Source organism: Sminthopsis crassicaudata, chromosome 1 (genome assembly GCF_048593235.1).
Source record: "Sminthopsis crassicaudata isolate SCR6 chromosome 1, ASM4859323v1, whole genome shotgun sequence".
NCBI lineage: Eukaryota > Metazoa > Chordata > Mammalia > Dasyuromorphia > Dasyuridae > Sminthopsis > Sminthopsis crassicaudata.
This window is the reverse complement of record NC_133617.1, coordinates 428,429,674-428,456,915: the sequence shown is the minus strand read 5'-3', so window position 1 is coordinate 428,456,915 and position 27,242 is coordinate 428,429,674. Positions and strand designations below refer to the sequence as shown.

General features: G+C 41.1%; 1 protein-coding gene across 7 annotated transcripts; it reads left to right on the top strand.

Moving 5' to 3' along the window:
* CARHSP1 (calcium regulated heat stable protein 1) lies at positions 1-26,808 on the top strand. 7 transcript variants are annotated; one of them, XM_074280511.1, is made up of 5 exons: positions 1-186; positions 21,681-21,857; positions 22,289-22,453; positions 23,664-23,786; positions 25,112-26,808. In XM_074280511.1, exons 3-5 carry the CDS (start codon positions 22,296-22,298, stop codon positions 25,272-25,274), a joined length of 444 nt encoding a protein of 147 aa, XP_074136612.1. In that variant the 5' UTR covers positions 1-186; positions 21,681-21,857; positions 22,289-22,295; the 3' UTR covers positions 25,275-26,808. The 7 variants fall into 7 exon arrangements, with proteins under 7 accessions (XP_074136612.1, XP_074136613.1, XP_074136609.1 ...); XM_074280512.1 differs by lacking the exon at positions 21,681-21,857 and adding an exon at positions 9,394-9,506 and having other exon boundaries at positions 85-186; XM_074280508.1 differs by lacking the exon at positions 1-186 and adding an exon at positions 4,193-4,730.
* The last annotated feature ends 434 nt before the right edge of the window (positions 26,809-27,242 follow it).

Sequence of the window (27,242 nt, the reverse complement as noted above, 5' to 3'; positions counted from 1 at the left end):
TAGTTAGGAGATGGGACATGGATGATGACCCAACAAAGAAGCCTGAGGAGTGAGCAGACAGAAGAGAGCAATGTCACAAAAGCTGAAAGAGAAGAGAACATTCAGCAGGAGGGGGGGTGGTCAACTGTATCAAAGGGAATTCAAGAAGAATGAGGACTGAGAATAGGCCATCAGTTTTAACAGTTGGTAAGTTTGGATAGCAAAGTTTCAGCAGAGTCATAAGGAAGACTGTAAAAGGGTTGAGAAGTGAGTGGGAGTTCAGGAAGTGAAAACATCAAGTATAGACAGTGTTTCTTAGACTTTGATTACTAAAGTAAAGGCAACCATCAAAGTATAGCTGGAAGGAATTGCAGATTTAGAACTGGAAGGAACCTTAGAGGTCATTTAGTTTAATTCCCTGGTTTTACAGGTGAGGAAACTAGGGCCCACTTAAATCACTTGCCCTAAATCACAAGAAAAGTAAGACTATGCCCAAACAGACCAACTCCAAATCACAGTGATATTGCCTCTGGCTGTTCTGGAAAGAGGAGATATGGTTTAAGTGTTCCCAGCTCTGAAAAGTTTAAACACATCAGTGGTTTAAAAAAATAATAATAATAGATTCAGTCACTTGCACAGGAAACACAGGGATGTAAACTTAGTTCTTCTGAATTGTGTCATGATAATACCAGAGTTTGGAGAAGGAAATGGCAAACCACTCCAGTATCTTTGCCAAGAAAACCACAAATGGGATCATGAAGAGTCAGATGACAAAATGAATTACAATCTGGTACTAGGGTTAAATGGAGGGACTTTTAGAGATGAAAAAGCACTATGTTGTTAAGTATTTGGGTAAGGGAATAAGTATTTCAAGTTCTACTATATCCATCAGCCTCTGAAGAATTTGAGGAGGAGAGAATAATCAATAGGACATTACAAGCAGAGGGGTTAACTTTAACAAGAAGCTACTTTCTCATTAGAGACTAGACAAAAAAAACGAATGAGGAAAGGGAGGTAGAATAGGAGAAGTCAGATAAGGGAGCTCATAGTAGGTGCTTTTCTCAGTCAAGTATAAAGTGAGTTACTCTGCTGAGAGGGAGGGACTAGAAAAGTCAAAGTTCTAGAAGGGAAAAGGAAGGAAAAGGAAAGGAGAAGAAAAACATTTGAGGGGGAAGTAAAAGGGAAGGAAAATTAGAACAGGGATAATATTGGGAGTCAACAAGTATTACTTATTAAAAGTATTATGTACCAGGAACATATATTGGAGGTCAAAATGAGGGCAAGAATGGGTTTCAGAGAAATGGAAGGATGGGAATATCTAGTCAGAGATGATGGATGAACATTCTCAGTTATACATAGAAAAAGGAAAGGAGGAGAAAAAAGTCAGGGGAAGAAAAAAGGGAAGGGAGGCCAAAATGGGTCATTCTGGGAGAATCAACAAGTACTACTTATTAAAAAGTTACTACATACTAGGAAGAATATTGTAGGTCAAGAGGAGAACAAGAATGGGTTTAGAATTTATGGTCAGAGATGATGGATGAATATTTATATAAATATAAACTCTCATCACTTTATGCCAGGACTATCTGATAGCTTGCTGTTGGTCTCTGCCACAAAAGTCTCTTCCCAATTCCACAGTTGATCTTCTAATCAGTGTCAAAATAATATTCCTAAGCACATATCTGATTCTGTCACATCCTTCCACCTTAATAAATTAAAGTGGCTCCCTATCAATCACCTCTAAGATCAAATATAAAAAATTCTGTTTGGCATTCAAAGCCCTTCCTAATTTCATAACTTCTTCTCATATGTTTACCTCCTTCACAGTACCTGATTCAATGACATTGAACCCTGTACATCCATTTCTAGTCCCTGGACATTCTCTCTGCTATCCCCCAAGACTAGAATGCTCTCATCTCCTGACTTTTCTGGCTTCATTCAGACATATTAATCCCCCTTTCCATAAGAAGTCTTTCCTGATCCCCCTTAATTCTAGTGCCTTCCCTCTCTTGATCATCTGTATTTTATCCTATGTATGAAGCTTGTTTATACATAATCGTTTGTCTATTGTCTCATCTCTTAAACTGTGAGTTCCTTGAGAGCTTTTACCTTTCTAGTGTGAACACAGTGCCTGGTACACAATAGGCACTTAATGTTCATAACTCACTGTCTTTAGGAGTGCTATGCCCAAGCAACCAGTTCCAAGTCACAGCAATATTGGCTCTGTCTACTCTTTAAAAAGGAAAGGGAAATGTGACAGCTTTCAGTTCTGAAAGGATTAAAACACATCAGTGATTTTTAAAAACAGCTTGGAAGAAGTAGAGAGCAATTCATTCCTGAGGTAGACACTGTCTGATTCTCATTCACCAGGCCCTTTCTAGCCTTTGTTGCTCCCACCTATCACTTCTGTTTGGGTAATATCCTTGCCCTGGGATACCATCTTGTCCTGACCTAGTCTTTTGATGATTCTTCTGAGGATTGTGAGGGAAAGAAATGAAAGGCTAGATTTCCCAACACTATTGACACAGGCAAGGGCCTAAGGTCAGTTGTGATACAAATAGTGCTCATTTTCTTCACTAACCTGAGTGCATCAGCCTAGGGCAGGAGAAAGCATTAAGTTGGGATTTAGAAGACCTGGGTTTTGTCACTGATTGTAATCATGAGCAAGGGGAAGGGAATGAGGGAATAAGCATTTATTGAGTACTTATTAGGAGGCAAGCATTATGCTAAGTGCTTTATAAACATTTAATCATCACATCAATCCTTGAAGGTAAGCTCTGTTATCATCCCTATGTCTGAAGTTGGATTTGAACTCAGAGTCTCCCGACTCCAGGTCCAGCTCTCTTCATTGTGCCATTTAGCAAGGTATTTCAATATCTCTTTGGGCCTCAGTTTCCAGAACAGTAAAATGAGAGGGATGGACTATGTTATAAGAGATTCCCAATCAGTTCTAATAACTTTGAAGCTCCCTCCTTTCCCTTTCACATACTTCTTATATGGGATGAGGCTGGACCTTGAAATGAGTAAGAGGTGAGTTAAAAATCTGCCTTTATGACATATATTAGTTGTGTAACTCCAGGCAAATCACATAATCTCTCAGTGTTTTTACATCTAGGCAATTCTCTATGACAATAAGTTGGGAAGGGAGGAGGTGCATTGACAGTTTAAGCACCCTGGAGTTCCTTATACTAATGAACTCAGAGGCCTAATTTCTCTCATTGAGAGGAACTCTCCCCACGGGGCACAAGACTCCACCACTTCTCACCGAATATCATTCGGTTTTGCTTCTCTGTTCTGTCCAGTGACCTAACCTAAAGCGGAATTTACAATTTGTAAAGACACTCCAAAAGGGATGAGGAATGAATCACTGTCGGTAGAATATCAGGTCTCACATAGATGAGGAATAGGTTTCTGGGTTAGGACCTTCCTGGTCTGGCTCATGAAACCATCCGGTAATTTCACATTCAACAATCATTTGAAAAGCGCCCGCTGGTTTGTTTGTTTTTTTTTTTTTTAAGTTGGTTTCCCTCCACTTTCCAGGCTTATTACACATTACTCCCCTCTGGTATCCGCACTGATGAAATGATGATGTGGCAAGAAGTCCTGGGGTTTTAGGCCCGGACGGGATGGGCCAGGACAAACCAGTATCATCAGGGTCCCAAAGAGGAGCTTGAAATGCCTTGCGCTTTGTGGCTCTCTCGGGATCCAAGAACCAGGATTACTGTCAAAGTCTCCTTTAGGTAATCCATCACACACTACCTCCAGGTGAAGAAGTCCAACACTCCCATCCACAGTAAGGATACATAAACAGTCCCTTCGATTTCCCCTTCTCCGCAACGGGCTAACAGAGCTGCCCTTTGCTTGGGATGTCAATAGCGCTGGAAGGCCCGGCTCCGCCCCACCCCACCCTGCCCAGCTCTTCCCGCTCAAAACGGGCCACTCCTGTTTTGCCTCTAACTGGTCCTTAGCTAGCCTTATCCTTCAGGCTCAGGGCGGGGGCGGGGACCCGCCAGTCCCAAGTCTGGGCTATGGAGTCACGCCATCTCTAGACGCGGACGTCTCGCTTTCACCCCGGGCTGTCCCGCGCTCTTACTCTAGGAGGGAGTGGGAGGGCGGATCTGAGGGCCAGGGTCTGCCCGGTCTTCGTAGGGGCACGACAAAGCCAGGACCCGAGTACCGGTGTCAGAAAGGGTTTCGGGACCCCAGAAAGGGGAGGGGCGACTGGTTACTGGGCGGTGGGACGGCTGGCAACACTAGGACGGTTCTTTCTTGGCGTCGCCATCCGCGCAAGGGTGCAGGGCGGGCACCGTGCGCATCCAGCTGTAACAAACTCTGCGCATCCAGCTGTAACAAACTCTCCGCCTCCTCTTCCCATCCTACCCCCTACCTCCCCCCACCCTCAGCAATCTCTGCCCCTCCCTCTCGTCCGGTCTTCTAGCCCCTCCCACCTAGTCCCGGGTACCTCCCGCGGGCTGTGCGTGCGGGAGAGAGATGAGGGCCGAGCGGGGTGCAGCTATCAGAAGTTCAATTTAGAGCCCCACCCTGGTTAGGAGCTGGGGCCAGAGCTAGAAATTACTTGATATGATGATGAGAAAAATAACACGGCCCCGCCCCTGTCGACCACGCCCACCACCAGCGCAGACCACGCCCACCCAGGCTTTCCCTCCTCTTGCCCTCCAGCCCCGCCCCCTGAGCTCCGCTGGCTGAGTCTGTGTCGAGCTGTTTTGCGCCCCCGGGAGCTAGAACCCCAGGTAAAGGGGTTTGGGGGGGTGCGGCTGGAGCGTTAGAGGAATATTACCTCTTCCCCGGGCTGAACCCTTAGGGCTGTCCGGAACATACCCGGAGTAAGGACTGGAAAGCGGACAGGTTGTACCGCGTTGGGGTTTCGGCTCCAGAACAGAGGACCCTTCTCCGGGAACCCTCTTCAGCTTGGGGCGGAGCCCCCACCGTCTTCTCTAGCGGGGCCCGGATTCCCGGGATTGAAGACCCCGCGAGGGTATTGGTTTGGGCGGAATTGAGGACGTGGGAGTTGGGGGCTGGAGACCGGGAATGAATCTCTTAGGGGGGAGGGGGGATTTACCTGGGGTCAGTGGATTCAGGCAGTTTTGTCCTGGGGTTTCGAGTTTTCTTCCTCACCACTAGTCATTCTGCTACTCCCTTATTTCCTAACCTTCCCTCTTTATTTTCTAGTTTTGTTTTTTGTTGTTTTTTGGTTGGGGGTGGGGGGGGTCGGGAAGAAGAGGGCTGGTGGGATCTGTACCCGCCTGTCTGCTCCCCCATTGCCGAGGTGCCGAGTGTTTGTATGTGGGGGCAGGGAGAATGTTTCGCTCTAATGGGCTTCATGTTTGTTTTGGGTTAAACCCCACACATATGGTTTGGGAGTTTTGAGCCCAGGCCGAAATGGTGTTTTGCTGGCCGAAGGGGTGGAATTAACTGCGACTGGAGAATAATAGGTGGAGAGTTTACCTTTCCCTCTTTTGGGCTAGGTCTTAGAAATTCTAATTAATCACGCTTCTCTTCTTTTCTTTTCTTGTCTCTTCTGCCCCCCCCCCCCCCCCCCCGGAAAATTGCACCTGTTCAATCAAGCCTGATATTCAGCAGAACTTCCTTTCAGAATCGCAAAGCAAAGCTCTCAGTCTTCCCTTTTTTGGGAGACTGAGAAATTTCCTTGACTACTTCTTGAGAATTGAGTAGAATTCATTTCCGCGGTCCCCTCCCCGACTCTTGCCATGCAGGGGTTAGAGAGGACTTTGAGATTCCTAAGGGGGATTAGATATTGAGCTTGTGTAGCTGCTTTCTGAGGAACCAGGCTGCCTTGGATTAAAGCCAGTTAGAAGGGCCAGCAGGGCCAGCTGGTCCAGATGTATAACAGCAGTCCAACTGTTGAACTTTCCAGCTGGTGCCTCCGTATGGCAAAAATTGTGTCGTGTATGTGTGTGGGGGAGAGAGAGAGAGACTGGAGGGAGAGGGAAAATGAGAGGGGGGGAGAGAGAAAAAATGAGAGAGGGAGGAGGGGGAGAGAGGAAAAATGAGAGAGGAGGGGGAGAGAGGAAAAATGAGAGAGGAGGGGGAGAGAGAAAAAATGAGAGGAGGGGGAGAGAGAAAAAATGAGAGAGGAGGGAGAGAGAGGGAGAGGAGGAGACGGGGAGAAACAGAGAAGCAAATATCTGTGAACATCTGTGAGAGAAGCAGCAGCTGGATTGGGTATGTGAGTGGGAGGGGTCAGGGAAGAGTAAAGAAAGGAGTGTGGGGCCCAGGAGAGGGATTATAGATTAGAGACCTGATCAAAGGAATGCTCCCAGCCTCTGCCAGCAGCCTTTCAGTAAAAGTAGTCTCTAATCCAGTTTCAGGGACTACTTGAACTGTGATTGAAACAATTATTTCATTAAAAACTGGAATTTTTTGATGGTCAATTTTGATGTGGATGTGGAGTGAGTGGGATAAGTGTTTGGGGGTGGTGGTGGTATGGTGGAATCAGCCAACCAGTTGCCCATCAGAATCAGAATTTCAACTGAAGGCAGGCCCCCTGGAAAGAGCTGACATCCCCAATTGCAGGCTTTTAGGGAGGGATGGACCTACTGGTGACTCATTAAATTTCCTGAAGATAGTTTCCCATTCATTCATTAAGCTTCTTTTGAAGTACCAGCTGTGTGTGAGGAAGAGAACCCTCCCTTTTACATGTATAAGAGGGTAAGAAAGAATTGTGGGGAAAAGGGGCCAACTAATTCTCAAGGTTCACTATGATTTAGCTATCCAAAAATATCACTTAATTCAATGCCCAGTATCCTACTTAATAGTATTTCATTCCTTTGCGTTGACCATTACCCACTAAAGCTTCTCCAACCACCACTGTGGTAACTAATCACAATCTCCTTATTGTGAATGAGTTTATGAGATGAAGGGGAGGCAGTGAATGACATAAAGTCAACTAACAAGCATTCATAAAGGCCCATTATGTGCTATGTACTTTGCTAGGCACCAGGGATGATACAAAGGCAAAAATGACACATTCCCTGCCAACCAGGATGTTTTATTCTATGGGTGGATAAGTAAATACAACATTTATATAAGGTAATGGGGGCACTAGCTGCCGAGAGTGCTAAGAAGAGCCTCCATGTAGAAGGTAGCATTTGAACTGGACTTGGGAAGAGGCTAGGGTGCTCAGAAGCCGAGGCTTTCCCTGATTAGGGAGAGCATTTCTGGCATAGGAGAGAACTGCAAAAGTACGGCGCCTGGAGAATAGAATGTCCTGTACTAGGAACTAGGAGGTGGGTTTGACTAGATTGTAGTCTAGAGTGTAAAATAAGTGAAGCAGAGCATAATATGTAATAAGCTCCTTGCAAGGTAAGTTGGGGCCGGATTATGAGAGGCTTCATGCCTAACAGGAATTGGTATTTGTTGTGAGAAGAAAAAGGGAACCTTTGGAGCTTTTTGAGCAAGGGTCAGGACTAGAGCTTTAGGAATTTCATTGTGGCAGTTGATTGGGGATGGAGTGAAGAAGAGAGAGACCCCCAAGAGCTATCTATTACAGTCAATAGTCCAGATGATGGATAATTGAACCAATTTTATCTTCTAATAGATCTCCTGTCTGCCTCCTCTAAAATAGAAAAATACAACTGGTCTGGACTGGAGGGCTCTGAGGCCGGGCCTGGTGAAGACTCTCCCAGCTGTGAGCAGTAGTGCCTGGGGCTGGGGATTCAGGAATGTTGAGGAGGAAGGGAGGAGAGTGGGGAAGCCTAGCCCTGGAGGAAGATGCTTGGGTTTTTTTCCATTATCATCCTCTGCCCTAGGATTCCTTTTGCCTAACCATGATTAGGCAATTTGGGTCCAGTAAGAGGTGATTTTTTGGGGGAACTTTTCCCCTTTCTTCCCTTCCAGTCTCTATCCCCAATCCTTTACTCCCAGGGAGAGAGGATACATGTCCTCTCCTGCTCCCTAGCTCTGCCTCCTCCTTCTCAGAAAGCTCTGGTCAAAGGATGATGAAAATGTAACTTTTACTTTCCCTTCTTCAGCCCCTTCAATATTTGTTGGCATTGGCTACATTCACTGTTCAGAACTGCTTCCAGCTTCCCATGACTCCTTTCCCTCCTCCCACCCACTTCTTAAAATCTCAGCTTTCCCTTCCTTGGGAACCAGGAACAATGAATGGAAATCTGTGCTTGAAGTGGTGGATGATATACTTTTGATATACTTTTGTTATTCAGTAGTCTTTTTTTCCCCCAAAGCAACCCCCTCATTCCTTTCTCTCACTGTTCAGGTTGTGTTCCAAGTGTCTTGCAGAGGGGGGCTTCGTGTGCTCAGAGTGTCTTTTAGAATGTATTGGCTGTGGTGGTGTGCTCATTCTAGTGGAAGAGTTAGGTTTTGTGTGTCTGTGTGGAGGGCTGTCATCTGGGGGTGTCAGGAGAGGCCAGTGTAGGAGGAGAGACAGAGAGAAAGAAAGAAGAGGGAGGGAAAAGGGGGGGAAGGGAAAGAAGGAAGGAAGGAGACAGACAAACTTTAGCCACTTAGAATTCAGTTAATCAACAAGCCTTTATTCAGTGCTTTCTGTTTACCAAGCTTGTGAAACAGCCTTCAGGGAGCTTACTTTCTATGTAGGGAGATATGTGGATATATATTGGTATATACTAAATAGATAGTTTTAAAATGTTGGATGATGGGAGACCATCACAGAAAGCCTGATTCTAAGAGGGGCTGGTGGGAGGAGTCACTTCCAGGTATTTGGGGGGAAAAAACTACAAAGACCTGGAGATTGTAGGTGGCCTGCCACATACGAGGAAAAAAAGATAAAAAGCTGTTTGGAAATTGGAGATTGTAATAAGGCTGGAAAGGCTAGGTTGGGGCGGGGATATGAAGGTCATTAAAAATCAAATAGGGGTTGATCTTAGAGATGAGAGCCTATGCTTATCAAGGAGGGGAGTGACTTATTGTCAGTCCTATGTTTTAGGAAACTTGACAGCTGTGGGTGGAGAGTGGATTGGAAGTAGGGAGACCAGTTGGAAGGCTACTGAGATAGTCAGGGAAATTCTGGGAAAAGAAATAGGAAAGGAGCTCTAAATTGCCCATTAACTGCCATTGCAATCAAATTGCTAAAGGAAAATCATTTAGGCTTCTGGCAGGCTCTTTGGATAGAGGGCTGATGTGGAGACAATAAGAGCTGAGTTCAAAACAACCTCAAAGCACTTTAATAGCTGTGTGACCCTGGGCAAGCCAGATTAACTTCTATTTGCTTCAGTTTCCTTAACATTAAATGGGGATAATAATGACAGCAATTTTCTTGCAAGGTTGTTGTAAGGATCAAATGATATGATATGTGTAATAAAGTACTTAGCACAGTTCCTGGCACATGTAAGCACTTAATAAATTCATATTCCCTTTTCTTTCTCTTCCTTCTGCATCCTTATTAATTTCTTCCAGAGGCCTGGTGCACCTTAGAGGTTTGGAGAAGGACAGAACTGATAGACTGAAGGACTTCCAAGGCTGGAGGGAAGGGTTCTTTCTATATAGAGTCGAGATATAAGAAAAATAAGGTGATAGATCTCTCCTTTCTCTACCCTGATTCCAAACCAATTAACCTCCCTCCAAAGTAGTTTAAATTTGGGTATAACAGAAGGAAACATTTTAGGACTCTCTAGCTTTCTTCTAACTGTTCTGTAATAATTCCCCTTCCCTTCTCCACTCTCCCTCCTTTGGCCATTCCTGCCCTGAGTCGTCCTAACAGCTGGGTCTTTTCTGCTTTATAAATGCAGCCATCTGCCCAGTTACAACTCTCAGTGCCTTAGGCAACTCTTTTAAGATCATTAATTGCAAAATACTTGCCCAATACCACCAATATCATGGGTTGGGATCACTAAAAATGCTTAGACGAAATTTAAGTACACATGTTCATGGCCCCATTTTGAGTAGATGTCCTCTTATCTCCTTGTGAACCACTTTCTTTGTTCTATCTCTGAATCATACCTTGGGTATGGAGATGAACCCACTTTAACTTACTCTGACATTTCCCAGGCTATTTGGTTTGGGAATTTGTTTTTTAGGCTTACTACCTTAGTACTTTAGGTTTGGTCCCAGGGGGTTTAGGTTTCTGAGCAGTATTCTGACTTCTTTCCTTTTAACTTTAGACTATAGAATAGCCCTGTTGTTCATTTTCCCACTCTAGATGTCTACATGTTTTTGTGTCTTTTTAGCCTCTAGAATGATTTTAATGCAAAACATAACAATCCTGGGGGCCAGGTCTTATAAGAGCCACTTTTAGAGACCTGGTTCTCCAAGCTTCAAGTCTTCGTCCTAGTGAGAAGTTGGAAAGCCCTATAATTTCACAGTGCCAAAGTTTATATTTTCGTTTATATACATTTTTTTTACCTTTGCCAGTTATATGTAAAACAATTTTTTTATATTTATGTTTAAAACTTTGAGTTCCATATTTCCTTTCTCCATTTTGTATCCTCTATCCCCATTGAGAAGATACATGTGAAATCGTGTTGAAAGACAAAGACTTGTCTTAAAATGCCAAATAGGAGTTTATATTAGATCTTAGACTTTGGAGTTTATTGGGAAGCTGACGTGATCGGATCTGCCACTGTTAAGGAAATCACTTTGGTAATGGGTGGAAGGTGGGTTAAAACCGATTGAGAGGCTACTATAATAGGAAATTCCCTAAGTTCTAGAAAAAAGGAGATGGAAAGGGAACTCTCCTGAACTGCCATCACAGCCTTTCTGGTCTGTTCTCTGGAAGGAATCTCTCCAGAGTTCCTGGAAATGCTGGAATGTCAGATTATACCTATTGGTGGGGGACAGTGAGAAAGTCCTCCTGTAGAATACATTTTGACTGGCTTCATGCAGCACGTCCCAGGGACAATTTAAGGCTAGATTAGCACTCTCCTCATTCCTTTCTTTCGTCAGGCCAGCTAGTAGGATATTGGCTTCACAATCTTGAGGAGAATGAAGAAATGGTCTAATTTAAATCCTCAGGTAAAAGATTGGACAAATTCCAAGTCATTCAGCCTGAGCTCAGGGATTCAGTGGAAAAATCAAAAACTGGCAGCCAGAATTCAAGTTCTAGTCAAAGGATCTTAAATTTAGAGCCAGAAGGTCTGCATTTAACCGGTTATGTGCCTTTCAGCAAGTTCCTTAGCCTCTGCAATATAGTTTCTTCTTTAAAATAGGATACTCCTGACAGGTCACCTGACTCATGGGGTTGTCATGAGACTAAATGGAAATACATTCTTACATGCAGGTATATATGTATAGACACATACATACATGTATTAACAGTGCATGTATGTGTGTGTTTATATACAAATACACATGCAAGCATTTTGAAAAGCATTGCTAACTTTACGAGTGAAAAGGATTATAAGACCAAGTTTCTAGAGCTTCGAGGTTATGTGTTGAGGGCATTCCAATAATTTTTTCCTAAGCCTTACAAGGTCTTGGATCTGAGAGCAAGTCACTTTTCCCCCTAAAAATTTTTCATTAATTCCTGTTGTTTTATATAGCACATATATACATGTTAAGCAAATTTTATATTTAAAATTATTGGCATCATCTGTGACTTTTTCTACCTGTTATCCTTTCCCCTTCTCCCTCTTTCTACCATTAGATTGTGAATTCCTTGAGAAGAGGGATTTTTTTTTTTTTTTTTTTTTTGCCTGCCTTTGTATTCAAAGCACATAGCAAGCACTTAAATGAGTACTGATAGATATTCTCTGAAGCCAAGACTGTACATTCCAATTAATTAGAGTTTGGCTACTTTTTTTTTTTTTTTAAGCATTGTTTTCATTTACATTATTGTTATCATTATGTCCCTAAAGAATTTTTTTTATTATAGCTTTTTATTTGCAAGATATATGCATAGGTAATTTTTCAGCATTGACAATTGCCAAACCTCTTGTTCCAACTTTTCCCTTCCTTCCCCCCACCCCCCCATCCCTTCCCCCATGGCAGGTTGACCAATACATGTTAAATATGTTAAAGTATAAGTTAAATACAGTATATGTATACATGTCCAAACAGTTATTTTGCTGCACAAAAAGAATCGGACTTTGAAATAGTGTACTATTAGTCTGTAAAGGAAATCCAAAATGCATATGGACAAAAATAGAGGGATTGGGAATTCTGTGCAGTGATTCATAGTCATCTCCCAGAGTTTTTTCGCTGGGTGTAGCTTGTCCCTAAAATCTTAATGCAGCCTTTAAGCTTCTTAAAAAAAATTTTTTTAAGTGCACTAAAATTTGTGGGACAAGACTTTTGGGACCACATTTGTATTCCTAATTTTGCTCCTTTGAAATAAGACTATACAATGACTACACTTTAGGTATGGTCATCCATCCACAATTTCCCATGTTTCTCTAAATTCAACATATTCATCTCTTATGGTGTCTTAATGCTCTGAGTAAGTCACTCTTGCTTTCTCCCTATTCATTCTCTTCCACTCAGGTTCATAGGGAATGTTCCTAGAGCTGAGGTCCAGGCAGCAGGTACCATTAAGCATAATGTAATTTCTTCTGTTTATATCTTTTTAATCAGTTTATATTTGCTAATAGCTTTCTGGGCTTTATCTTCATCCCTTTGCCCCTGATATCCACTAGGCTCTAACAGAACATCCTGAGATAATACATATAGGAAGAGAAAGCTCCAAACCTAGAGATCACTGTAAGAAGTCAAATACTGGGAATGCTCAGAGACCCAGCCTATGCCTTATCTTATGGCCTTTATAATGGGCTTAAAGCCCAGATAGAAAGCATATTTTGGGAAAACAAACAAACAACCTCCCCCCCCCAAAAAAAACCCCAAACATTAAGGGGTAGATCTTTGGTTTCTAATTCAAAATCTTCCTATATGATTTAAGACAAGTAAACTTCACCTAACTAAGCCTCAGTTGTCTCATCAAAAAATGGGGTTAAATACATTAACTTTTAGCTTTATAGAATTGTTTTGTAGAAAGGGCTCTGTAAACCTGAAAGTGTTAAATAACTGTGAATAGTTATAATTATTAACTCATTCATTATCTTGCTCTAAGGCAGAACTACTTTTGTTAACTCAGATTAAGACAGTTTTTCAAGAACCCCCTTAGGCTGACTTCATATTTGCTAATGGTGTGAAATTTAATAGGGATAAAAATTATTCTTCATTTAAGCTAGAGTCCTTTTTGAAAAGGCCTTTTATTGATTATAACTTTTTACTGTGTTGTGCTCAATAAAGGATGTGTTTAATATTTCTGCTTTTTTGAATCTTAGATATGAGATTTTTATGTCCCTACACGTGGTCAAGTTTTGCAAAGGCAAAAATGTTATGCACAGCTAAGAAACATGCATATTTCTTTCTGTTCACATTCAGTAATCTTCAGAGATCTATAGTGCTTAACTTTTAAAGTTCTCATGTCCTCCTTGTCTTTTTTTTCCCTCTAATTTCATCTAGGGTTGTAGAAAGAATACATTGAAGTCTCCAGCTATTATATTTGCTGTTTATTTCTTCCTGTATTTTGTTTAACTTTTAATTCAAGTGTGTATATATATATGAATATTTGTTTCAGATGTTTTCTTGTAAACAATATATCCTTTCTAATCCATTTTTTCTGTCCTCTTGTTTTTTGGGTGAATTCATTCCATTTGTATTCACAGTATTATGCTGATTTTGTATTTCCCTTCATCACATCCTTTTCCTTTTTTGTTTTGTCTTGTTTTGTTTACTGTCCCCTTTCCAAAGAAGGGGATGGTAAAAGAGGACTGTGATCAATGCTAATGAATTGTAATTGAAATGATGTCCTTTTTCTTTATTGCCCTTTCATCTCCAGTCCTCACTCAGAACTCTGGTCTGTGGTTCTGACATTTTCTTTCTTTTAACCATTCGGAATTGGTTTATTTTGTTTGTGACCATTCCCTCCAAGGAAGACATATTCTCCTTAAATCTTTTTTCCCCTTTCCCTGTCCTTTACTTATCCCCTTGCTTAAATTAATGTTACATTAAATTCTGTATGTGTATATGTATTTAGTCCTCTTTTCAGATAAGAATGTCCAGTTTAGATAAGAATGAGGTTTGTTTGTGTGATGTCTTATTCCTCCACCCTTCTTTCCTATATGCTTGTCTTCTTGTACATCCAGTTTTGAGATAAACGTAAATTCTAACCCACTTTTTTTCATTTGTTCTTTAGTGTTATTCCTTTTTCTATTCCTTTTCTTACCTTTAAGAGAAGCAGGATGGAACAAAAAAATTCCTTGGTTCTGTGCCTTTTTAAATTACTTCTGTGAGAATTGAACACATTAGGATTTTGAAGGTTTACTTGTTTCTTCTCCGTTTAGGATGTAAGTAATTTACTATAATAATTCATCTCTTTATAGTTGCTCAGATGCAAGTTTCCTGGTAGCACACTTATTCTAGTATTTGGGGCTTCTGTCTTTTTGTACAGTACTGGGATGTATGAAGCATCTTATTGATATTTCTTGATCTTGTGATCATTATCCATTATAGTTTTTTTTTTGTTTTTTTGTTTTTTTGTTTTTAATTGCTGGAGCATATGTGGGAGAGATGAGTTCCTTACAGCTTTTCTTGCTACTGTTTTACCCAGAAGTCCCACTAGTATAAAATGCCCTTGCTTATTTACAGTTTTCTTAGGTCTGCCTGGGAAGACTTATCAGCTATTGTCCCATAACAAAACAGACTTGTTGAGATTAAAGAATATTGTTGGGGGCCTGGAAAATTTTGCCTCCAAGTTTGCCTTGGGGTTGAGATAGTCAATACCTGCTTCTGAAACTATTCCATAAGCAATAAGAAGGCAGGGGCGAAGATTGTGAAATGAAGTGATCTGGTCTGTCCTAGGATTGAATTGTGGATCCAAAGATTGAGTATGAAAGGCTAGTGACTCTAGAAACTACCTTGTAAGGAACTGAGAAGCTTAAAGTGATATTTTAGGGCTTAAATTACATCTTCTGATAAAAACAATCTTGGATTGGAAAGGGGAAGAGGAGGAGCTTTTTCTAGCCTAGGGAGAATTGAAGCTTTTAGTGCTTTCTGGGAGGTTCCCTTCCCCCTACCCCCTTACGGAATCAACTCCTGAGGGCCTCTAGATTTTAAGCTTTGTTGCTAATTAGAGCAGCAGTAATTATGTGCCCTGGAGGAAAACTGATTCCTGCCTTGCGGAGCTGCAGGATCAGGATTCTGGGATGTAGGCCAGTCCCTCTGTTTTACAGGTGAGGAAACTGAGTCCCAGAAGGGTGACTCAATTATTTGCCCAACATTATCTAGTGGAATCAATCATTAAACACTTATTTTTCACCATATTCAAGATAGGATGCTGCCTAGGGACTTGCAGGCTAATTTGGGACACAAGACACATACTTAAAAGAAAACATAACCATGGTCATCAGGAAGTGGGTGGTCAGGGCCAAATTGGGTACAGGATAGTAAGAGCTATGGTGAACTATCATGCTTCTCAAGAACAGAGATTGTTTCTGTCTACCTTTGTATGCCTATCACTTAGCAAAGTGGCTGAAACAGAGCAGGTACTTAGTAAATGCTTGGTGACTTAATTGACTATCTCCAGAAGATAAGAGATTAAAAACTTGTTTTGTTTGGTGCCCAGAAACAACTGTAAATGGCAAAATCAGACTAGGGCTCAATGTTAGAAAAAAACAACTGAATAACAATTTGGGTTATGAAAAAATGGAATGGAGCCTTTTGGGAGATAGTGAGTTTTCCAGAGATCTTTAGTTACATACTTCTTTGAGATGTTAAGGAAAAATTCTTTTCCAAGAACAGCTTAAACTAGATGGCCTCAGTCCCTTTCCATCCCAGAGTTCACTACGATTTCTCCCTCAGACAAGATAAGCAAGTTCTTGGTCCCCCAGGGTCCATCTTATCAATTAGATATCTATTCTTCCCAAAACCTAGAGTGCCTATGAAGCTAGACTTCCTTCTTTTAAAAGGCAGAAAAATTTGTTGTATAGAGCTTTACCTTTATTTCATTTGTTTGAAGCTATTGAGAGGTACAATAGATGAAGTGCTGGACTAGGAGTTTGAATCCTGCCTGTGACAACTTACTAGCTTCGTAACTCTGGTCAAGCTACTTAGACTCTCTCAGCCTTAAATCATCTAGAACACAAGAATTAAAGTACTTACTGTAATACCTAAGTGCCATGAGGATCAAATATGATACTGTGTTTGTAAAGTGCTTTGCATATGGAATTAAGGGTCTCGCCATTTCCATTCCAGGAACCAGTTCCAGTTAGTTGGTAAGAATCAGATTGAGTTGTTTTTCTCGTTTCTTTATCTACCTTTTGATTATTTTGTTAGTGAGGCAATTCAAGACTTCACCTTCTCTTATTTTGAAAAAGAAAACATACAACTTTAGCTAAGTTGGGTATCTCTCATTAGATATATAATCCTATCCACAATTTAATTTCTTAAAGTGAGGATATGAGCAGCCTTGAGGTTGTTTTTGGCTTTCTTTGAATCTTTAACACTTATCACAATGCCTGGCACATAGTAATCTTATAATAAATGCTTGTTGGTTGACTGACTAAATAATGTTTGTTTCTTGGAAGCTCTTATTGGAGAGGCTGAAATTCAATTTGGAAGAAACTCTGAACAGGCAATCAGTATTCCTGATTCAATTTCTTATTTTTTAACTAATTAAATTGTGTGTGTGTGTGTGTGTGTGTGTGTGTGTGTGTGTGTGTGTGTGTGTGTGAATTAAATGACTTGCTCAGGGTCACACAGATAAGTCGGTGTTAAGTGTCTGAGGACAAATTCCTGACTCCAAGGCCGTTGCTCCATGGCCACTGCGCCATCTGGCTTCCTCTTGATTCGCTTTTTAGAAGGTTTTGCCAATTAAAGTAGAAAAAACATTGCATTTAGTGTCTGGTTGAAATCTTGATTCTTCCATTTACTAATCTATACATGAACAGAAATCCTTTTTGCATCATACTCACTAAGCAGAAAATCTTGTTTTTGCTTGAAGGCTTTCAAAGGGGGGGGGGGAGACTCAACTATCTCTAAAGGTAACCCATTTCATTTTTAGATAGCTTCTTTAATTGTTAGGAAATTACTTCTTGCCCTAAGACTAAATTTGTCTTTCTGCAACTTCCACCCATTGTTCTTAATTCTGTCCTCTGGAGCTAAGCAGAGCAAGTTTTATCCCTCCCCTTGAAATCCTGAATATGACTATCATGTACCCATTAAGTCTTCTCTTCTGCAGACTATGTCCTTTGGCTGATCTTCAAGATGGACTTGAAGTCTATCACTGTCCTTCTTGCCTTCTTCTAAACTCTATTCAGCCTTATCCTTTCTAAAATGGGCTCAGAATGTGTGAACAAGATATTCCAGATGTAGTCTAACCAGAGCAGAATATGGAAGAATGGAGTATGCTTTTCCTGGACATAATAATTCTGTCAACACAACCTAAGATTTCTTTAGATTTTTGGGGGCTGCTATGTCACAATTTAGAGGATTTTTATAACTCTTATTGCATGACCACTTTTTTTCTTTTTTTTACAAGTTTCAGTCAGTTTATGCTTCCAGTGACAGGATGATGTTAGCTTGTCTGATTTACCACAGCCTAGCCAATTTTGAATTTTGATGACTCTTGTTATCTTTGCCAAATTGATGGAAGTCTAGTGCTATAGCAGAGTTGATTTCTATGTCTCTTGATTAGATATTTTAAACCTTTTTTTCTCAAGGTGGATATAAGTTCATGTTTCATAGGATCATTGATTTAGAGATGAAAGTGACCTTAAGACCTTCAGTTTACAGAGGAGGAAACTTGAAGAGCAGAGATTAGAATGACTTGCCCAGATCATATGTATAGGTAAAAAAGTAGCTAAATCAGTTTCAAAAACTAGGTCTTTTTGTTGTTGTTCCAATCTAGAATTCTTTTCACTGTTCCACATTGGTTCTTCATTCTCTCTCTACTTTTCCCTGTGCAGTTCTGGATTCACATACAAGAGTAAGAGTAGATGTTCTATCCCTTGCTGATCTCTTTCCCTTTTCTCCCTCTTAGAGGTGATTTTATATGAATACAGATAAACAACTATCAAAGTCAAGGGAGGCTGGTAGGCCACTTCCTCTCCCCTTTTATTCCTCCTTTTCCGGCCAAGTGGGCTGTGGTCTCCAGTAGAGGTTGGGGGAGGCAGGTGCCCATGTGTGCAGGAGGAGTGATGGGAAGGGCAAACAAAGGAAGGGAGAGCCTACAGAGGAGCTGCTATTTTTGCTTTTCCTGATGGGGCGGGAGCAACAGTGATGGTTTGCCTTAGACAAACTGCCTACCCTGGCGGAGATGAGGCTATGAAGGCTCTAGGGAATCCCCACTTCCCTAGGTGGTGTTTCCTTCCTGTGAAGTTGAGGCCCTTGGCTTCCTTGACTTTATTGGTCTGAGCATTGGAAACTGGAGAGTCAACCTGGAACAGTAGACCTGGATTCTAATCTGAATTTTGTCCCTGAGGGACTTTGAACAAATCAAGTCCCTGTCTTTGAGCCTTAGTTTCCCCAGTTGTAGAATGAGGGGTTATGGCCAGATGATCTCTAAGGTTCTTTCTGCTCCAGTAGCCTGTGTATCTCTGAGGAGGGCAGAGGCAGGCTGGGAGAAGCAACAAGACCCATTGTTTGGTGTTTTTAGCACCAAGTTTTTCTTTCCTTGGATGGGTGGGGTGGGGCAGGATAAGGCTGGCTAGTGGCTGTCCAGATTCCAACCTTTTTTTTTTTTTTTTTAAGTTTTGCACAATCACCTCTTCTGAGAGTGAGTTTTGTTTGTTTGTTTTTTTGAGAAATCATTAGGAAGATTTACTCCTTAATAATACCCTAATGACTTTGGCTAAATCACTTAATCTCAAAGGGCTGTTACTGTAAGGGCATCTATAAAATGAAAGGGTTGGATTTACAGGACTTTTAGGTTCTTTTTAAAAACTTTCTTTTAAGTTTTGAAAAATGTATTTATTTTTCAATTAAACATTTATTTTTTCCTCCTTAGCCCTTCCCTCCAATTAATTAATTAATTAATTTTTGCTGAGGCAATTGGGATTAAGCAATTTGCCCAGGGTAACACAGCCAGGAAGTATTAAGTATCTGGGACCAGATTTTAAACTCAGGTCCTCCTGACTTCAGGGCTGGATGCTTTATCCACTTCGGTACCTAGCTGCCTCCCTTCCCTTTAATTTAAAAGGAAATAAGAAAAATAAAAACCTTCGTAAATAGGCAATAATCAAGCAAAACAAATTCTCACATTCACTGTGTCAAAAAATGTAAGTCTCATTTTGTATCCTGTATCCAACACCTGTCTTTGAGGAAGTGGATATATAGCACTGATCATCAATTCTAGGAAATTTCCCTGATGATAAATAAATGAGAAGGGTACAAGAGAAAGCTACCGGAATATGAAATTCAGAAGTTGAAGTGAGCATTTAACATCTCTGAGAATAATAGAGAAAGGTCTCAGAGAAAAGGTGGCATTTAAGGTAGAAAATAACTTTAGGGGTTTCAGTGAGAGAGATTGTGAAGAGGGCATTTCTATAAAGGGAAAGCATTTGAACAGTGGTACAAATGTGGGAATGTTTACAGAACTGCTGGACTAATTTGGTGGAAAAGGGACTGGAGTATTTGTAGGAGAATTATATTTCTTAGTATTTTATTTTTTCAAATACATGTAGAAATAATTTTGAACTGTTTTCATTTTTTAAGATTTTATGTTCTAAATTTTTTCTCCCACCCCAAGACAGCAAGGAATCTGATATAGCTTGTATACATGTACAGTCCTTTTAAACATATCTTCATATTTGTCATATTGTGGAAGAAAAATTGGAACAAAAAGGAGAAAAAACCACAAGAAAAAAAAGCAAATAAAAAAAGTGAAAATACTCCTCCTCCTCTTAGGCCTTCCCTTCAGTTTAAAAGGAAATAGGAAAAATACTCCATATTCAGTCTCCATAGTTCTTTCTCTGGGTGCAGAAAACATTTTCCATCTTAAGTCTTTTGGAATTGCTTTGGATCACTGCATTTCTGAGAAGAGCAAAATTTATCCTAGTTAACCATCACACAATCTTGTTGTTACTTTGTACAGTCTTCTCCTGGCTCTGCTCACTTCACTCATTCAGCATCAGTTCATGTAAGTCTTTCCAGGCTTTTCTGAAATCATCCTGCTTATCATTTCTTATAGAACATTAATATTCTATTACTGTCATATGCTATAACTTATTCAGCCATTCCTCAATTGATGGGCATCCACTCAATTTTCAATTCTTTATCATCACAAAGAGAGCTGTTACAAACATTTTTATACATATAGATCCTTTTCCCTCTTATATTCTTTTTGGAATACAGACCTAGTAGTGACACTGCTAGAGCCAAAGGTATGCATAGTTGATAGCTTTTTGGGTATAGTTCTAAATTGGTCTCCAGAATGGTTGGATCAGTTTACAATTCTACCAACAATGTATTATTGTCCCAGTTTTCCCACATCCCCTCCAGTATTTATCATTATCTTTTCCTGTCATCTTAGCCAATCTGATAAATGAAGAATTATATTTGTATGAAGGAATTTTAGTGTTTGTGTGGAAGTCCTTACGTGATATAAACTCCTTCATGGCAGGGAATATTTTTGCCTTTCTTTGTATCTTCAGTGCCCAGCCTATTAACCTGGCTCACAGTAAGTTTTTAATAAGTGATTGTTGATTGAATTATAGAAAGCCTTGAATGAGTAGTTGAGGAATTTTTGACTTTTGTTCTCATAGGCAGTGGGAACCATTATTAATGGTAGACACATACATGTATGTTGTGTGGGTATACACACATAGTGGTATATATAGACATGTATACATATATTCAAATACACATATATATGTATGTGTGCATGTGGATGGAGAGAGCACAAGCACACTAGGTGGTACAGTCGATAAATCAGCCTCAGACATTAACCGTGTGATCCTGGGCAAGTCACTTGATCTTGTTTGTGTCAGTTTCCTCATCTGTAAAATGATCTGGAGAAGGAAATAGTAAACCACTCTAGTATCTTTGCCAAGAAAATCCCACGTGGGATCAGAGTCAAGACAGGACTGAGCAACAGTAACAACAACAACAATATAACAATATAACAATATATGGGTATATTGAACATATACCCATAGGCATATAGTGCTTAATGTTTTCAAAGTGCTTTCCCTTGCATAATATCCCTCTGAGGCAGATTGCACAAGACATAACATCATTCATTTTTAAAAAAGAGGGACTATCGCTTCCAGAGTTGTGATTTTCTTTAGGGTTACACATCTCAGAAGCCCCAAAGTCACTGAGCAAGAGGGTTAGAACTATGAGCAGAATTATTGTGGCAGAGTGGAAGATGGATTAGGGAAAGAAAGAACACAGATAGCTGAGTTTAGGTCATTGGAGTAGTCTAGGAGAGAAGTGAATAATAAGGACCTGAGAGCTATTAGGGAAAAGAGAAAAGAAGGTGACAGATGTGTGAAAGAGATTATATTAGATGTCTGATAGGATGATAGTTGTTCATTTGGACAGAGGGTTGAATGTCAGCGCCTGAGTCAACCATGACTCCCTTTGCTGTTTGGGGGCCAGCCTGGGTAACTGGCAGGATGGTGATGCCGTCAGCAGAAACAGGGAAGTCAGGATGGGCAAGAGGAGGAGAAGCAGGTTTGGGATGTGCCCGCCTTCTCTGGGAGTTTTGCGTACAGCACCACACAGCTTATTGTTCCTGCCTCCCTCAGCACTTTACACAGCTGGCTCTTGCCATTGTTTCCCCTGGATTCCTGCCTCTCTCGCTGCTTCTGCTAGACTCTGAACTCAGGATCACTGTGTCAGAATAGAGAAGGAACCCCAGAGGCTGCCTAGTCTAACCCATCGCTGAGCCAAGGAACTCTCATCTACGTCATATCCAACAAGTGGTAATTTGGTTTTTATGTCTGGAGGGCAGAGTCTGTTTTATGTGATCCTTAACTTAATTAAGGTTTTATAGAGAGACTGACCCATACTTTGGTCTAAGGATAGCCAACTCAAGGATAAATTACCATATCATAAGCTGTTATGGCTTTCAGGGCAAATTTTCATTTCAATATGAAGGATAACTCTCTAACAGTAGAATTTCATGAGTTTATGGCAGCTGGGTTGGATAGTGATTTTATATAATTGTGTAGGGGTGGGTGGTTTCTCTTGTCTTTTAAATGACATGTAAATCAATGTAAATCTGGCTTTGCTTATTTTACTCATAGTATGAATGAGTCTGTGCCCAGCTCTGTCTGCTGTGGATTATTGTTGTTTGTACTGGGGATCTGCCAGTAGAGTTCAGAATCTCAGAAACCTTCATTTCTCCCCTCAGGTAAACTATGTCAGCGGAGCCTCCCCAACCACCGAAGCCCCCCACCCATCCAGCCTCTCTCCGTCTACCTGATGGTCCCCGGGAAAGGGACCGTTCACCATCTCCCATGAGAGGGTACCTCATCCCCAGCCCCTTGCCAACCCGGCGGACTAGGACCTTTTCAGCGTGAGTACCCAGAAAAAGAGAAGGGGAGTAAAGGCTGGAGACTCTTCTTGTGGAAAAGGCCAATTGGCTGAGGGCCCAAAATGATCAACCTAATGTGCTTCCCTGTGTGGCTTCTTCTTGATGAGGTGTGTTAAAAAATATTGAGTTCATCACAAAATTCAGTTCTAGTACTGGCTCTAGACCTTCAAATCATTTGAACATCCCTTTGGGCCTCTGATTTACTCAACTTTCAAATAATGATTAAAAATGCCTACCTTGCTTACCTCATAGAACAGATATCAAATGCTTGCTGTGCAAAACAGTTAAAGCCACTTTTTGCTGTGCTTTGTAAATCTGGATTAGCTAAGTGGTGTGATGGTGATTTGGGGTTATATTGTGTGAGTGTGATCATAAGATCACAGAATGTTAGTTCTAGAAAAGAACTTCATTATGTTTTAAAAAATTTTTTTTTATTCTTTTTAAACTTTAAACTTTTTCTAATTTTTTTCACAAGCTCTTGTTTTCTCTCTTCCATCTTCCCTTACTGAACAATTTAAAAAAAAAAAAAAAAGCCCTACTAACATATCCTGGTTAGTCAAAACAAAACCTCATGGTTGTGTCCAAAATTGTATGTCTCCTTGTGTATTCTGAGGCCAACATCTGTCATCTGTGGTCTTCTGTAGTTTTTTGTCACTGCTTTAGTCAGAGTTCTAAAATTGTTCCAAGTTGTTTTCCTCGATAAAGTTGTCTTTGTAGAATGACCTAATTCTGCTCTCTTCCTCGATAAAGTGGTTGTCTTTGTAGAATGACCTATTCTACTTTCTTCACTCTGTATCAGTTCTCAGAGGTCCATTTGGAAGAGAATTTGAATATTTTCATTTTGTAGATCACGAGATTAATTCAGTTGCCCAAGGTGTACAAGGTTGGAACCAGGACTAGAAACTAGCTTTTCTCACCTCTCCAGAAGTTGTCAGCTGAGCTTTTCAACCCTTTGCCCCTACTTTCGGGGCATGTGAGCCCCAGGAATTGGGTGGATGGGTCCATATCTATAATGAGAGTCTTTATCCACAAAGTTTATGATTTCACTGTCTCCAGAGAAAACACAGGTCCTGGGTTAGTATGCCCTGGTGAGAGAACCTGAAATTACTTTGCTCCCTCTCTCTTCTTCTTGAGTCTGGGCCTGGTGGGAACAAGGGGTGAAGCACTCATGGCTCTCTCTGTCCTGCTTCAGGACTGTGCGGGCAGCTGAGGGACCTGTCTATAAGGGTGTCTGTAAATGCTTTTGTCGCTCCAAGGGGCACGGCTTCATTACACCAGCTGATGGTGGACCAGACATCTTCCTTCATATCTCTGAGTAAGTGGCCAGGAGTAGATAAAATATGTGGGCAGACAATTGTTAGGTGGTGTTGGTGAGGGAGATCAGGGGAAGAAAAAGGTGGGTAGGGAGAGGTGTCATAGTCTGAATGGGTCTTGCCCTGAATCAGGGGTTTAATAGGCTAAACTGATGTGGGACATGTCATGTGGTATGTGGATATGTGAGGAGGGCCCATATGGAGATGCATTTTTTTCTTAAAGGTAGTTAGAGGATTTCTGGGGGGGTGGAGGGTGAGGAAGGGACTTTAAAAAGAGGTAAAAGGAGAAGTGGGATGGTGAGGAAAGTGTGTATGTATGCAAGTGTCTATCCATGGACACTTAATTTGAGTGAGGGGACTGTTTATGTCTTTAAGCCCCCATCAGCCAATGGGCAGCAGGACAATCCCAGGAATGCCTCTTCTCCCTTTCCTTCCCCTCCCCCCAGTCTCTATAATCACAGGGGCACTTATGTCTCCGTCCCCAAGAACACAGAAGTACTGCCCATTCCCTTCCATTCCTCAGCGGGGCATGAGGGTTCCTATCAGTAGAAAGGTAGACTTCTTGCACTTGTTAGCTTCTACCAACATCAGGGTAATTGTAACTTTTTTTTCTTTTGGATCAGACCTGTGAGTTCACTGACCTAGGGCACATACTTTATCTCAAGACATAGGGCACACACTTTATCTCCATCTGCACCTGTTCAGCAACTTAGTTTTAGAGAGCTACCTGGAGCTTAGAGTAAAAATAATCTGCTTGTATTGGAAGCAGGACTTGGAACTCTAGTTTTTCTGACGCTGAGGTCAATTCTCCATATATGTCTTTATTGTAACTATATCCTAGTCATACATGTGTGCATACCTGTATAGATAAACATGTTCTACAAATGGGAGGGTCCTTCCAGTGAACTACTTTATGGAATATAGTCATGGTCCAAGAAAAACAAAACAATTCCCCCCTCTCCCCACCTTTAAATCGGGTTGTTCTTTCTAGTTCATCAGGAGAGTTCAGTAATTAAAGTAACCAGGGTTATAGTGTAAACAATCCTCTTCATCAGCTAGTTTTGGAAGCCTTATTTCCACAATACAAGTTTTTGTAACACTGGGCTCACCATCTGAGATGTGACTTCTGTAGACCACATTGTAAATTAGTCTTACTGTATTAGTCATAGTTGCTAATTTCCTGTCCCTTGATGTGATGGGCCTTTTTAGACCTGGCTTCTTTATTATGAGGCTTGAGTGGGGAAAGCACATTGTGGGGTATTAGGCACATCCATGTCTGACCACTGAGTTTTCTTTTTCCTTCTCCCTACCTGCTACTCCCTGACAGTGTTGAAGGAGAATATGTACCTATGGAAGGAGATGAAGTCACCTACAAGATGTGTTCAATTCCGCCAAAGAACGAAAAGCATCAGGCTGTGGAAGTTGTTATCACTCACCTGGCACCAGGCACCAAACATGAGACCTGGTCGGGACATGTTATCAGTTCCTAGGCAGCCTCCTGGTACCCCTGCTTCCTCTCTTCTCCCCAGCTTGGCTCTCCTGAAGGACACTGTTCTGGGAGGGGAGGTGGGGCAAGTTTTGGGGACAGATAGATGAGTTATGAGTAAATTTCGGCCAAAGGGTGGGGAGTGGGAACTCAAGGGTCAAATTGTTAGATGTGACTTATCTCCTGAAGAAAGGAGTGGAGGACCAGGGGCAAGGGAACAGGGGTGAGGGAAAAGTCTTGATTCCTTACCACCTGAAATGTATTAATTTTTTTAAAAAGAAGAGGCTCAGTAGCTGAGTGGAGGATTAAACTTTGAGCCCAAAGAGATGTAGAAAGGGCAACTTGGGATGTGTTATTTTCCTAACATTCTGGCTGGGCAACTGTTAGCCCCAGCCTCCACGTAGACTGACCTTCTCCCTGTACCTGTGTACGCTGGTACTTTATATCACCAAGTTAGGCCTCTGGGACAGAGGCACAATAAGAACCATGGTAGGCAGTTTGGATTTTCTTCCCTCATATCCCAGTCCTATAATGACTCAGCTTGTCACCTCTTAATGTCCTTTGCTATTCTTAGATGTAGCCTCTGCCTTAGCCTTCAGCCAGAATTACTGATTAATTAGAATGGGGCTGACCTGAGGATGATGGAGACTTGGGAGAAGCAGTTGAGTTCAGGGAATGAATCTCTGGATTCTTAAGAATTTGTTTCAGTGCCTTTCTTGAAGGGGTATAATTTCTCTGGGTGGGGGGAAGCAGGAAGGCCTAACCATTGGCCAGAGAAGAGGGATTGATGGGAGATCATACAGCCCAGCCCCTATGTGAATCCTCAGATCCCGTTTGGACGCTCATATCCAGTCTTAGCTGTGCTGAGCTGTGAGACAGAATCCCTCATTCTCCTGTAAAGTTTTAAACAAGTACGAGAACTTCCCTGCTTCCTAGCAAAGCCTGTGGGCTTTGACGCTGAGGTGTCAAGTTTGGGTCCACATCTCTGGTTTGGCTGTTTTGTGCTGTTTGAACCATTATACTGTGAAAGGTGGAACAATGAGAAGCTCCTCTTTAGAAAACAAAATCATTTCTTAAAGGTTTGTGCTGAAACACTAGCTGACTAAGGAGGGTAGTAGCTTGCTTTCTGACAACCTGGTTAAAGTGAACATTTTAAACACATTTTGGATGCTGTCTTATTTTAAATGTGATATATTAAATGTTTAGTAATTTTTTTAGGGATTAAGGTTTCTGTCTTAAACCAGATTCAACTGCATGTATGCGCTTGTTTTGCTACAAGATTGCAAGTCTTTTAAATATATACTTTTTTTTTAGGTAAATGAGGCTTTTGGATTTTCTTTGTAATTGGTTTTCTGCATTTTCAGTGGTTGCTATTTAAAAGGAAAAATGTATGCTATATCCTAAACTTGGTGGCTTTTAGAAAATGATAAAAAAAATCATTTGAAATGATTACTTGCTGATGATTTAAACTGAAGTTCAAGAATTAACTGCTTATTAACTTTTGTTGAAAATGGCTTAAGTAAAGTTTCTTAACTTTTGTTCATGTTTCTTATTTATTCTTTAAGAATCACAGTTTGAACAGATTGAATGCTAGAAAGACTGTAATTAAAAATGACTGTAGTCATAGGATTAGAGATTTAAAGCTGGTACCTCAGATAGCTAGTCCCTTGAAACAGAACTTCACTGACCACAAACGATAGATTGACATGATCTGTGTTGTACTGTATTTTGATTAGTTTCCAGTTTTATTTTAATTTGATTCAGCCCATTTGAGTTTTGCAGGCTGATTTTCTGACATTTCTGATCTAGTCCAATATTTTTCCTCAATGATAGATGGAGAAGCTGTAGCCCAGAGAGGGTAAGTAAAACCTAGTACCAGACAGTAGGTTATGGGAGCTACTAGAGTATGACAGATTTTGTGTCTAGTAGCCAGGCTGGTTATGCTCAGAAGATCATCACCAAAATATTGGCC

Bases quoted from the DNA above. Each gene is read 5' to 3' on its own strand.
- CARHSP1 (XM_074280511.1), top strand. From the start codon at position 22,296: ATGTCAGCGGAGCCTCCCCAACCACCGAAGCCCCCCACCCATCCAGCC. The intron at 22,454-23,663 runs GTGAGTACCCAG...GTCCTGCTTCAG, and splicing joins CGGACTAGGACCTTTTCAGC to GACTGTGCGGGCAGCTGAGG. The intron at 23,787-25,111 runs GTAAGTGGCCAG...ACTCCCTGACAG, and splicing joins ATCTTCCTTCATATCTCTGA to TGTTGAAGGAGAATATGTAC.